At 33.2% G+C, this 13,784-nt stretch overlaps 2 protein-coding genes across 2 annotated transcripts; both read right to left on the reverse strand.

Annotated features, from left to right (window-relative positions):
* Positions 1-1,617: 1,617 nt before the first annotated feature.
* Positions 1,618-5,964, reverse strand: LOC145634492 (RING-box protein 1a-like). The gene is made up of 5 exons (XM_081685916.1): positions 5,801-5,964; positions 5,654-5,704; positions 5,500-5,559; positions 2,061-2,132; positions 1,618-1,966 (listed from the first exon to the last, which is right to left on the reverse strand). Exons 1-5 carry the CDS (start codon positions 5,928-5,930, stop codon positions 1,929-1,931), a joined length of 351 nt encoding a protein of 116 aa, XP_081542042.1. The 5' UTR covers positions 5,931-5,964; the 3' UTR covers positions 1,618-1,928.
* A 3,816-nt stretch (positions 5,965-9,780) lies between these two features.
* LOC145634493 (serine/threonine-protein kinase RIPK-like) lies at positions 9,781-13,504 on the reverse strand. Its single transcript, XM_081685918.1, has 5 exons — positions 12,939-13,504; positions 12,534-12,669; positions 11,535-11,671; positions 11,290-11,413; positions 9,781-10,687 (listed from the first exon to the last, which is right to left on the reverse strand). The coding sequence occupies exons 1-5, from the start codon at positions 13,344-13,346 to the stop codon at positions 10,119-10,121; spliced, it is 1,374 nt and encodes a 457-aa protein (XP_081542044.1). The 5' UTR covers positions 13,347-13,504; the 3' UTR covers positions 9,781-10,118.
* Between the last annotated feature and the right edge of the window lie 280 nt (positions 13,505-13,784).

Consider the following 13,784-nt stretch of genomic DNA (forward strand, 5'->3'; position numbering starts at 1 on the left):
AATTAGATTAAGTGCATTGTATATTTTCTAAATACCTTGTATCAATTTTACTAATGTTTGCTGATAAAATTGCACATATACATGGTCAAACTATTGAAAGTATTCAGCAACACGGAGTAAAACTATATATCCTAACTAGGGGTGACCATGGGACGGGTACCCGTACCGTTAGTACTAACGGTTCGGGTACCCGATAACCAATATCACTAAAAGTGATATCCATAACCCGAACCGATAAGTTCGGGTACCCGAACTTCGGGTACCCGAATTTTCGGAACAGTTATCGGGTACCCTATAAAGTATCCAATAGTGATAATTAAACTTAAAAAATTAGTTATTATGATATTTTTTAACACTAATTAACAACAATACCACATGATCTTGACCGTATTATTAATAACATTACTAATTATTGATATTTATAGTGATTATGAAGTAATGTAAAAGTTTAAATATTGAAAAGATAGATTTAAGTAGGAAAAAAAACAAAATAATTGCTTATCGGAACGGAACGGGTACCCGTTAATTTTAAAATGATACCCAAAAACCATACCCGATAACAAATTATCAGAACGGGTACCCGAACCGTTATGGTTATCGGATCGGGTACCCTAATTTTCGGAACGGTAACGGAACGGGTTTTCTGTTTTTCGGGTAGTTTTGCTCAGCCCTAATCCTAACGGCTAACCTAACTATTAAATGAAGAACAACTAGCTAACTAAAGTCTATTTCCAAATAAAACTAACCCTCAAATCTTAAATTAGTGTAAAACATCATAAAATGCCTTTATTTTTAATTTTTTTTGGTGTTCCACCAGGTTCACCCTTTGGGCTAATCTGGATTCGGAGATCAGTTCTGAGTTAGGTTTCAATCCCCTCTCAATTGTTGTTACAGGGGATTGAACACGAGTCCTCCCTACCAAGTTTAGTCTCAATCACCACTGCACCAACAGACAATTGGTACAAAAATACCTTTATAATGGACAATTTAACCACTTATTGTGTTGGGTTAACTAACACTCGTCAATCCACCACCGAGGCCCAGACTTTCTCACAGCCCCGAACCCCTGAGTCCCAACCTTTGCCTAGTCATCTCTTTCTTTGACCTAGCTAGAAACCTTCCCTTCCCTTCCCTCTCTTGGAACTCACACCCAGTTCTAACTCCCTTGTCTGAACCGGAAATCATCCTTTTTCTCGTCCCAATTTATCCTCCCAAAACCGCCTATCCCCCATTCACACTACCAGATTGTTATTACTGAGAATTGTTGTCACGTGTATATAAAGTTTCTTAAGGATACTGATGCTAATGCGCATTTTTACCATGCTTTTAGCTAAAAAAGCTTCAAGAGAATTATTAGTTGCATAATTCCTTTTCTTTCTGCAGGTCTCCTGACCCGTGCAGTGGACAAGCACAACTGCACAAGGCTACAACTCACATTGATGTTTAATACTGACTGTCTATATGACGTACAATGAATTTCCTCACTACCACTAAGCCGTACAGCCGTACTAGTCTGTACGTATAAATTATTCATTCTGATTAAACTAGTCTGTACATATAAATTATTTATTCATTCTGATTTAGATTATAAAAGTTGTACCAACACAATGGAACAGCTCACACTGTAAAGTTTCGATCAAATTTTGATATAATTGTCATAGTAGTTTCCACGAGTTATATTAAACATTGAAATGAGGAAATATTTGACGAAAAATGTGCAATATTGGACAAGATAGAGGTTTCTCTGAAAGCAGTACAAGCAATTTAGGCCAATGCCTAAACAGGTAAGTTGATTCTTGACGTTACAAGACAAAAATCAATGGCTCCATCATGTAGACTAGCAGCAAAACAATCAAGAGTTAGGCACTAGGCACTCCACACATCTGCACACACCCTCAGATTTTTGGGTTAACAGCAAGGTAACAACGCTAATGGCCATACTTCTGAAACTCCCACTCGCTGTTGTCTGGTAAATCAAATAACAGACGAGACTTAAGGGAATTTATAGCAATAATAGACAATACGGAGTAATATATTGCAGAAAGATTATGCAAACAAACCTAAAGGACAAACTTGACGGGTTTTAAGCCATCGGCTGATGCAGTGGAAATGAAATGCATGATTGCACACTCCTGCAAAATAATTCCAAATTTAAGCCAAGTGAGAATTGATAAAAGTTACAGATGTTAGGATACATCTGAATAATATGACAAACTATCAACCAGGATAAAAACAACTGAGCTATGAACCAGGGAAAAAACACCAATAGACATCACAGAAACCAAGAGTTCATATAAAATATAACAAAACAGAATGTAGCAAGTGTCATAACAACTTAATCAAACTGCTACCTCAAGCATCTAACAAAAAAAACTATTATCTGCAGGAGAGATTTCAGACTGCAATTCAAACACTGAGAAGCAAGTTGTTCAGACTATTAATATTGACTTCACGGACCCAAAACTACGCTCGTGTATCACCAAGTTTGTATTTGTACCAAATTGTCAATTCAAACAAGCAGTCATACTGTAATAAAAACATGCAGTGAGGAGTTGTTCAAGAGTCAGTCTTCTATCAAATTTTCACCGATGTTCAAGCCATATTATAGGGTCCCTAGTGAAATATACGAAAGTTCTTTTAAATTGTACATAAAACTACATTGAACAAAATTCTCCACAAAAATAGATATGTATCTATGAAATTTGAGTTTCAAAATCTGTTTACTTACTTTTTTATGTATTCTTTTCCCTACACTTTAGGATTGGCATGGGAAACATGTAATGAAAAGACAATATTGTTTGAATACGGACAATCATACGTCTATAAAAATTACAAATTAAAACAAATAAAGCACCCAGAAATCAAAAGCACATAAAAAGAATGGAAATACAGAGGACGAATACAAAAAAGTAAATTTTAAAAAATAAAACAAAAAAAGGGTTAGATTATGATACTTAAGGTGATTTAAAATTACAATGAGGATATCATGGTACTCTCAAGGTGCTTAAGAATTATAAAGAGAATAGCCTGTTGATACCCCATGCAAAGGCTACAACTACGGGCTTACACATTCAGATACCATGTTACGTGGCTACAGAGTGCAGAGAAATCACCGATTTATAATGGAGTAGCTTCCAAAACAGTATGCTCAGCCCTCTATTTATACCACATTATAAGAAACCATCTTTTTTCCCAGTTTCAACAGATAGCTTACAAGCATCTTTGAAAACCATTTAACCCTCAAAACAATGTAATAAAGCAGCTACTTCAATAAAAACAAAGTTCATATTTCTAGCAAGAGCTAACCGTACGAGCAAAAGTGATCTTACAGGATAAGTCCAAACATCTATTATTTTCTTAAAATATTTGTTCAGATGTCCACACTGGAGCATGCTACAACTTCAGCCAAGCATAAAATTTCCAGACATACACAATTTAACCCCACACCCACACCAACCAAAAAAAAAAGAGGTAGCTTTATAAACACCAAACCAATGTACTCCAACTCTATAATATAAAATCTACAATAACACTTGCAACCAATAAAAGTAACTCTATGTAGTTTGTAGTACCCTATTTCTTCTGAGCAGTATTGAATGCATCCATATCAACTCTTCAATTTACGAATCATATCAAACACTAACATAGTTCTCAACCAAAAAAACCATTATCTCCAATGAAACCGAGGAACTTTTAAATCATTTATCATTCCTATACATCCAAATCAACCAACAACCAGTAAATAATTTTAAAACAATCCACTTGCTCCACTTGTTGACACTTTGAAAAATTGGTCAAACATATTCGTAAATCTTATCTGTAAAGGAATATTGAGATAACTGTGCACATTAATGAATAATTTTCCATATGTCTAAGACTCTAAGCTTTTAGTAAAGAAAAGATTTCCTTGGTATCACCACAGCCAACACAAGGCAACCAAATACGCGCATGAAAAACAGCACTTAAGGCTCTACACAAAAAGGCAAAAGCCAAAAAGTGTGATCGACTTTGAGGCTCTTGACAAGGCAAGTTTGATAAGGCACAGTAGAGGCATCAGGGGCAGTTAAAACTTAAAGCAGACCTTTGAAAACTCATTAGTACAATAACAATACAATATCAATCAAACTGAGGTTATGGATGCCTAAATGCACATAGCCAAACCTATATTCAACACAAACTATAAGCAACACTGTTATAGATAGGCCCACAGGAATGCATATAGACTAATATACCTTTCAATCATCGAAAAACAGAGTCATTAACTTTCCAGTCCTTTATCTAAGATACATATATCATTGTCACAGGAAACTAGTGACATTTTATAAATAAAAAAAAAAAAATTAAACGATATATATACATATATGCCTGTGCATGCCTTTGTCTCTGACCTCAATCACCTAGGCTCTAAGTCCATATTTCCTTGATGTGTTTCATACTCTCATGCCTTTAAAGACATTTGTCCACAACCGTCCACAGCATAGTCCTTAAAGTTGTAGAAATGTAACTTAAAAAAAAAATAAAAAATAAAAAAAAAAAACACAAGTTTCAAATCACATACGAAGTAACTCTTTAACAGAAAGATCAACAAATATCTTTGGAAATCAAATCTACCATGCTCACAACCAAAGCCTCTTATTAACCAAAGTAACTAATTCCAATTTTAGAAACTGGATTGTAAGATCAAATACTATAAGAAGATAAGCTAAAGCAGGAAACCTTTGAGAAAAATTATTGCCATTTTCATCTTTATTCAGCAACAGTCATTTAGAGCACCAAATTTCCTTGTTAGCAACATTTTCCAACAAGAAACAATTATCACAATCAAATTTGTGACATCAAACCCAAAGCTACTATTACCCACATTAATCCCAAAAGGCTCCATTCAGCATTTATATTAACATGCAAATCCCACAAATTACAATGGTTAGCCCTCGAGCAGAGTTGAAATCCCCAAGCTACATTCATTCATCTACTATCCTCGTCAAAATAATTATCAAAAACAATACTACATACAAACTAACAAACTTTCAACCAGATTACATCAGAACAACTGTATCTCCCTTTCTCCAAGGCTCTAACTTCACAATTCTATCAAGGCTTCTAAAAGAGCAGCAATCAACTCCACTACACAATTCTATATAGGCTTCTAAAAGAGCAGCAATCAACTCCACTACACGATTCTCAACATCATACACCGTCCACTCTTAACAGCAATACGTCTCCTGTAATGGTTGTAAACACTGCCTATCCGATACCACACATTTTCAAAACCGTGCAATGTAAACAAAATAAACACACCCTCTTCCACGAAATACGCTCAATCGTAGATGTCAAGCGTTCACATATCTAGCCACGAACTCAAATTCCGAAATTTCACAATCTTTCTAAAATCATATTCAAGAACTCAATTCCAGCTCAAACATAGAGCATATAATATCACAAATATTAAACATCAATAATCGGGAGAATACATGAGAGTTCAAGAGAGCAAAAAATTACCCCAAGCAACAGTACACTCTTCACTGGTAGCACTCGCCTGATTAGCTTGGCATTCAATACCTATTCAAACACAACATCAAAAAACCCAAATTAATTTCCCAGAACAAAAAAAAAGACCCAAAAAAAATTATCCTAAAAAAACTTTAAAACTCACAAAGATCCATGATGTGATTCCTGCAAATTGCGCAATTATCAACCACAATATCTGCAAAAAAAAAAAAGCACAAATCATCTAATAAAAAAGGAAATTAGGGTTAGGGTTTATAACAAATTGAAGTAAAAAAGAGGGGTTTAGAATTACCCCAAGCCCAAAGAGAAACGGCATTCCACTTCTTAATCTCGAAACGTTTCGGTTTCTTGGATGAAGAAGAAGGACCAGGAGCAGAGCTCGAACCGTCGCCAGCGGGAACCATTGCCACGTCAGTCGCCATTGATGGAATTTCTTTTTCTCTCTTCTCTTTTTGTTTTTGTTCCCGATGTTAAAGAAAAAGGTTGGAATTTTTATTGTCAAAAATTAAAATGATTATTTAGAATGGGTTTTTTGTGTATAATGTTTAGCCCAAAAGGAAGTAGATTGTGGATTTTTTAGGAGAGCCCAAAAGAAATGTAGTGTAGATTTGGGGTTGTAGGGGTCCTTCACCAGCCCACTTTAGAGAGTTGTGCTACCATTCCAATTGGATGTTAATATAATGGTGATTGGGACTACACTTGGTTGGAAGGACCCCCAACAACAATTAGGAGGGGATATGAATCTTACCATCCAGAATTGATCCCGAATCTGGATTAGACGATTAGACCAAAGGATCAACCGGGTGGAACAAAAAAAAAAATTGGGTCCATGGTGCACTTGAAGGTAATTTTTTGCTCATTTGACAGTTAAATGAGCAATAATCATCAAAATGAACAAAATGATTGTGAGGCCTCAATTCTTAACTGGAGGGGACACAATACCCTTGGGTGCATCATGCACCCGAGTCGGGTGTATATAACAATCTCTCAGTTGGGACCGTTGTCATCGGTCTCGGGTTTGTGGATGGATAAGATCTCTAAAATTGACTGGCCAACTAGATTATTTTGGTTTTTTTTTTTTAATTAAAAAGGGGTTAGTAGTATACTCCGCGTAGATTCATCTTCTTAGGCCCTATTTATAGATAGTAAATTTTATTTATTTATTTATCTATTATGATAATTTAAAGTATAATCTTGAGAGAAGAATATCCTAATTTCTTGTTTACCTTTTCTTTTTTATAAAACGAAGGTAATTTATAAGTTTCTTACTTCTTCAATTTTAGATTAGTTTATAACTTTTACTGCTTGTTTGAATACACTAGCAGGAAGGGAAGGGTAGGGATGGAAGGGAAGAGAAGGGGAGGGAAGGGATGAAGAAATTGAACCTTCCTTGTTTGGATAAAGGAGAAAAGGGAGGAAGGGGAGAGACATTCACCCTTTTTTTATTTTTCTTAATCTGTGGGTTGCTTGCATTCAACATTATACTAATTTTTCAGAAAAATATTGTAGTTATTTGTATTATAATATAAACCTGATTAAAAAAAAATATTGATAAACGTCATTAAAATCAAGCAAAACTCAAACAGATATTTAATATCCTATGTTCTTCCAAAAAAAATGTAAATTAATCTAAAACATCATATTGATTTTCAAACAAATTTTCCAAAACTGATTTTCAAACAAAAAATAAATAAATAAAAAATAAACATTGGCAAAGAAGAAGAGCAACAAATCCCTAGAAATTGGAGGATAAAATTCGTGACAAGCATAGTAGAATAACTTGGTGAATTAATTGGCCCTACCTTGAAAAAATCAAGAGATTAAAAGATATAAATTAAAAATACCAAAACCCTAGAATTAGAGAACAATATCCTAGTATGGAGGAGGAGAATAGAGGAGAAAGATTATACTCCCCTCGTGTTTTTTTTAAGTGACACAGTTTGATGACACAGAGTTTTAGGAGATTTTATTGACTTTAATAAAATAAGATGTTAGTGGGGTAGGTTGGAGGAGTGGAAAATGATAAAGTAAAAGAATGTGAGAGGAAGTGGGGACCATGAAAGGAGTAAGAAATGATAAAGGGGTGAAGATATATTATTAAAATGTAAGGAACTTCTAACACTTTGTTTGGATAGGAAGAAATTGAAGGAAAATAAGATAAGAGAAATGGAGGGGGACAAAATCTCTTGTTTGGGTAAAAGATTCGGGGAAGGAAGGGGAAGGAGAGGGAGGGATCCATTTTTCCTTTCTCTATAATAACCATAATCTCTCCAAAATTGGAGAGATTTGGAGGGAAAATGGAGCTCACCTCCCCCTCCCTTTATTTTCCCTTCCCTTCCCTTCCTCCATTTTCCTTCCCCTTCTTTTTTTCCTTCTTTGCTATCCAAACAAAGCGTAAAAGATGAAGTGTGTCACTTAAAAAAACACGGCCAGAAATAGAAAGTGTGTCACTTAAAAAAAACACGAAGGGAGTATAATAGGTTGAATGCAGTATTCCACTTGAATGTTAATCATATATTTTCCTTTTTTCAAATTTGGAAGGATTTTATTCATTAACAATCAAACAAAACTTTTCCCTTCATTTCCTTTCTCTCCATTTCCCTCATCCCCTTTATTTGTTATCCAAACAATAGATTTAATCCCCCTCCCTTTCCCTTCTCTTCCTTCACCTCCATTTCTTCTTATCCAAACAAGCTATTAGATTAGTTACGTATGAAGAAAAATTCATTTTATTATTTAACATATTTTACCAACTAATATTCAGTTAATTATTATTGTGTGCTTTATGAACCCATATTACTACATTAGAAAATCTCATTAACTACAATCTTCGAATATCCCACTAAATTCTCCATGAATTAAAGATGCTAAAAAGTAAAAACATGTGTCAATATATTATTATATACAAAGTACTTGGTATATTATTACATTGGCTAGACAAAATTAAGTAGGTAATAGATCCGCAAGATATGCGACAGAAATGTAATACAAAAGATATTGTATGTTGGCTAGGCCAGCTCAATTGATATTTCATATTTGTATGTGTTTGATAGTTGTACCAATACCAATTGCTTGGCTGTTAAAAGCATGGACGTGCAACACAAACAGCCAATTTATTTAGTGGTGCTACCAAAGTTAATTGATCAATCGCCGTTGCTCTTTATTTGTCCTTGATTTGCTGCTATTTCTTAGCAATGGACGAAAGAGACAAATTACATTATTATTATTACGACTAATTCGTATTTAAAAGCTTAATTGGTTGATTAATATAGTTATATATTTGCTTCACTTTGATTCTTGTACTTAGTAATATTATTTATTTTATTTTTTTATAATTGATATACACTTATTTGACATCCAATGATATTGATCTTTTATACGGAGTATATGGAATTATTTTGACAAAATTTATTATCTATAGTGAAGTTTGAGGATTTTTTTTTTTTTTTTTTTCCGAATGAAATACACTTTAAGTGCAAAGGCTCATCGGTTGATATATAGAATGATAGTGAATGAATGGTATGTGATGCGTGCATGAAAAATTAATGAAAGTAAAACAAATTAGTGTATAGTATATATTGACACACCAACAAGATACTTATTCAGTGTGTCAATAAGAACTTCAGTGTGTCAATAACAGCTTAAAAATGAGTAATACACCGACACTTAAATGTGCAATTGTGCAACGTTACGATAAATGACAAAAATAATTAATATGCTCAATTGAAAAACAAGGGAAACATGTTGTTTAACTCCCCTATCCAAAAGTCGAAAGTAGGTAAAATTAATTGTGAAAAGATTTACTTAGCTTTTTTTTTTGTGGTCAAGTAAATAGTCTTACACATGTTAAAAATGCCATCTTTTTTATTTATAAAAAATGTATTCTTTAAAAAAAAAATTATTATTATTATTAATAATTTTAATTTTTTTTTTAATCCAAGTAATGAGTATGCCAGTTGACATGCAAGAATTTGATTTGTTAGAAGTCACTAGGAGGCGCATACAACTTTGTAGTACTTAAATAAAGATATGATACACACAATGATAATGAACACCACTAACATTACAAATTAATCTCATCTTAAAATAATAATTTAGGAGTAAATCAATTAATCAATAAAAAATGTAACCATTCGGCTTTAATTTTCATGTCAGCATATTGAAATATTGTAAAGGGCACCTCATCTCTTAAATTAGCTCATCAATCATGTCAATATATAAAATGAAAAGGACATCAAATTAAACATAAGTATATAAGAAGGCAACTTGAAGTATCATTAACATATTCTTCTAATCTTCATTATAATAATAATAATTTGATACAACTTTGTAACAATTCCAAAAAATATGTATATATAATTTTGACAATGTGAACTAATCAATAAAAAAAAACCCTCATAATTCAAAGAATGTAGAAAAAAATAAAGACAAACGTATACTGTATCCCTATTCTATTTATCTAGACACTTGATATTTTTGCAAACTTTGTATTTACAAATGTGAAGTTTCCATTTTTTTTTTTTTTTTTTGTCCCCACTTTTGGGTGTGTTTTTTTTATCACATGCAAATAATGTTACTAGTAACATTTTTTTGTTTTGTTTTTGCATGGTCTATGCTCCTCTTCCCATGTGATGGTGGCCCGGAGAGTTAAACCCATTTCTAAGGTTTCTTTGTACATTAGGGTCCGAGTTCACTATACTTGAAGGTTTTGGTGCTCTTATACGGTTTATGTCATGGCGACGTTGAGGACGTTCTTGGTGGTTGTTGTGGTGGTGGCCATTTTCTTTCTTCGTCTCACCTCCCATTTTATCATGGGCAGGACTTTGGTCACTTGGGGCGGTGTAGACGAAGGGTCCGGTTGGGATATCTTGGGTTAGGTTTAACAAGGGTTCCAAGGTTTTTACAACAACGCTCATTGTGGGCCTGCTTCTGGGCCGATGGCTTAGGCATTGGTAGGCTAGTAGTGCAGCCTTTTGGGCCCCATCTTCGGAGTATTGATCCTCCAATCTTGGGTCCATTAAACGTGGAAGTCGTCGTTGACTTTGTAATTGTGGTCTAGCCCATTCGGCTAGATTTTGTTCTCTTGGAGGACGGTTCTTGTCTAGTGATCGTCTACCCGTAAGGAGTTCTAAGAGTACTACTCCAAAACTGTATACATCACTCGCGGCTGTTAAATGACCTGAAAATTGAAGCACATATAACATTAGTACATAATTCCTATAATATACCTTTGGAAATAATTTAGAAAGGCTTTATTTCAACTAATGTCTAGAAGGCTTTATTTGTAACTAGTCAATTTCGACTCTTGTTACAATTTAATATGTTTTTTTGTCAATATTCTACGTCTATGTCATAGAGATATCTATTTTATAAATAAAAGAGGTCTCTTGACTACCTATTAATTAAATATACATAGAATTTTTATATTTTTTAAAAAAAAAATAATAATTCTTCCTTAAGAAGAGAAGGGAATTATAAATTTGTTATCATATTGAACAAGTTACACTTAAAAGAAAAGAAAAGAGTTTAATTTGAGTTATTTTATTTTTCTAATATCTTGCTTATTTAGATAATCCATCTATACCCGTCAAGTTAGAGGAATATACTTTGTATAAGTTACATGATTAGTCAAATAACGTTCTAAAATGCATATACTATCAAGTAAAGTTTGGAATATAAATTTAAAAATTACAATGTTAAACTATAATTTTGTCTAATAATTAAAAACAAAAATATGCTTTAAATATTCTACTATGAATGAATTGAAGTAAAAAAAATTACCAGTCATGATGTACTCAGGAGCAGCATAACCTTGTGTGCCCATAACTCTAGTAGAAACATGGGTGTCATCTCCCTCAGGACCTTCTTTCGCCAAGCCGAAATCAGATAACTTAGGGGTAAAATCCTGTAAAATTGCATAATAATTTTGATGTATTAGTAACATATTAGTGAATTATGTGTATGTTTTGCTACTTTGTTGTAATGTTTATGATGGGAGATTGTTAACAAGGACATTATGTACTTACAGAATCCAATAAAATGTTTGAGGCTTTAAAATCGCGGTAGATGACTGGGTTCTCTGCTTCATGAAGAAACGCGAGCCCTTTAGCAGCTCCTAGCGCGATCTTTAGTCTTGTTAACCATGGAAGTGAAGCTGAAAATCCTGTAAATAAGATGAATTATGATATTAGTTTGATGAGTTTTGGTTGTTTTCTTTGATGAACACATTTTTACAATAAAATGCATGTTTGTAGAAGTCAAATATAATGTAATGGCATACTAAATGTTTCTAGAAAAAAAATAAGTACTTGACAAAAAAGGACATTTCAATTACAATGGTAGGTAATTTGAGATTTTGAAAGCTCAACATATTAATGTGATTTGTACAAATTTCTTGAGCAGTTAAAAGACGCGCAAACTAATTAATCATGCCAATGCTTCTCATACGTTAATGCTAAAGGAATTTAAGGTTTAGACGATAAAATGTTTCTAAACTTTTCCTCAACATAACTGACTCATGCTCCTATTTACATTGTTACACTTAACAAATTTTGTTTCAATCATGGTTGCAAAGCCATATATGAGCAAACCTATCTCATTACCCCTCGTATCCAAAAAATCATAGGTAATTCAACGCGAAAAAGTCAAATATAATAAGTACTCCGCAATACTGATATGATACGTGCGAATATTAAGGACTACCACAAGAAGACATCAAAAAGATTGTGTACATGAAAACAACCATCAAATTTGCTTCCTTTTGCTTTCCATCCTTTCCAAATAAGGTATAAGCAAAAATCAAGAAATCATGTAAATAAGGCGTCAATATCATTCACCTAATGCACACCTAATCCTCTAGACTCAATATGTGTCAAAAAGATAAAAATGTTATGATCATGATCATGATCATGGTAGAAAATTTATGAACGATAGCCAACCAAAAAATAGAAAAAATAAAATTAAAGGTGTATTAATTTAGTAGTTAATTAAATTAAATGAAATAGTAATTAAGTTGGTGAACTTACTTCTAAAGAGTTGATTTTCAAGACTACCACGAGGCATATACTCGTAAACTAAAACTCTGTGTTCATCTTCACAGCAATATCCTATCAACTTTACCAAGTGGGGATGTCTTAGTTGTCCAAGCACCTTCACTTCTGCCTGTAATCAATTATTTTTAAAAGGACAATTTTAATTATTATTTTGTCTCATAAAAATACAAAAATAAAAATACAATAATTTTATTTTAAAAAATGAAATTTCCCCCCTTCCCCACCAACATTAATTGACCATTTCAAGAATCCAAAAATTATTCAAATATTTGTACATGCAAGTTAAAAAAATAAAAATAAAAATTAACCGTGGTAATCCTGAACAACCCAATAATTAAAATTCGACGAAAAGGATATAGACCAATAAAAAGTTCGTACCAGCCATTCGCGATGACCTTGGGGACCGTCGAGGTCAAGAATTTTAACTGCGACAGGTTGAGCCTTTAACCCGGGTCTAATTTTATCGTCGATGAACCCTTTATGGACCGGGCCAAACCCGCCTTCTCCAAGGAAGTTAGTAGAGGAGAAATTTTGAGTAATCAATCTTAGCTCATTGAGATTAAACTCATGAATGTTAGACCCGGCTAAAGAAATGGATAGATCCTCCGACAAGGTAAGCGAATTCGGGTCACTTAGATTATTTCCGAAACCATTCCTATGAAAGAATTGATGTTGATCTGAAGCTGCTATTTTCTTTTTTGGTTTAGGAGCATCAACGGAATTTTCATCAAATATACCACAACATGGCATAAACGTTCTCCAGGAGATCTTGTTATCGACTGTCATTATGTTACGCGTATTGTTTTTATGTATAAAAATGGCGGATATAGAGTGATGATCTTGAATGAATATGTTATGATGATGATGAGGTAGCTAGCTAGTTGAGCATTGAGATTGTCATGAAAGAATATGAAGAGAGAGAAAGAGAGGAGAGAGAAAGTTAAGAAGAGGGTGTGTTTTAGAAATGGTGAAAAATGAGAAATGGAAGGCAAGACTTTTAAAGGGAAGAGGAAAAGTTAAGAGAAGTGAGGAAACATCCTATTTCTTGCCCTCTAATATTCAAATCAACAACTACCCTCCACAATACAAACAATTAGATAGAGGTTTACAACTCCTTTTGAATATTTCTCTTTTTTTATTGATTATTTTCGCGAATTATATTTTTTAAGAAAATAATTATATTATATTATATTATATTATATTATATTACAGCGGTTTGATTTT

The sequence above is a fragment of the Chenopodium album genome, chromosome 6 (genome assembly GCF_948465745.1).
Source record: "Chenopodium album chromosome 6, dcCheAlbu1.1, whole genome shotgun sequence".
In the NCBI taxonomy this organism is placed as follows: Eukaryota; Viridiplantae; Streptophyta; class Magnoliopsida; order Caryophyllales; family Amaranthaceae; genus Chenopodium; species Chenopodium album.

Coding starts and splice junctions, on each gene's coding strand:
- LOC145634492 (XM_081685916.1), bottom strand. CDS start 5,930: ATGGCGACTGACGTGGCAATGGTTCCCGCTGGCGACGGTTCGAGCTCT. Junction 5,560..5,653: donor GAATCACATCATGGATCTTT/GTGAGTTTTAAA, acceptor GTGTTTGAATAG/GTATTGAATGCCAAGCTAAT. Junction 1,967..2,060: donor CCGTCAAGTTTGTCCTTTAG/GTTTGTTTGCAT, acceptor TTGATTTACCAG/ACAACAGCGAGTGGGAGTTT.
- LOC145634493 (XM_081685918.1), bottom strand. CDS start 13,346: ATGACAGTCGATAACAAGATCTCCTGGAGAACGTTTATGCCATGTTGT. Junction 12,670..12,938: donor AAGGTCATCGCGAATGGCTG/GTACGAACTTTT, acceptor AATTGATTACAG/GCAGAAGTGAAGGTGCTTGG. Junction 10,688..11,289: donor TCCTGAGTACATCATGACTG/GTAATTTTTTTT, acceptor TTCAATTTTCAG/GTCATTTAACAGCCGCGAGT.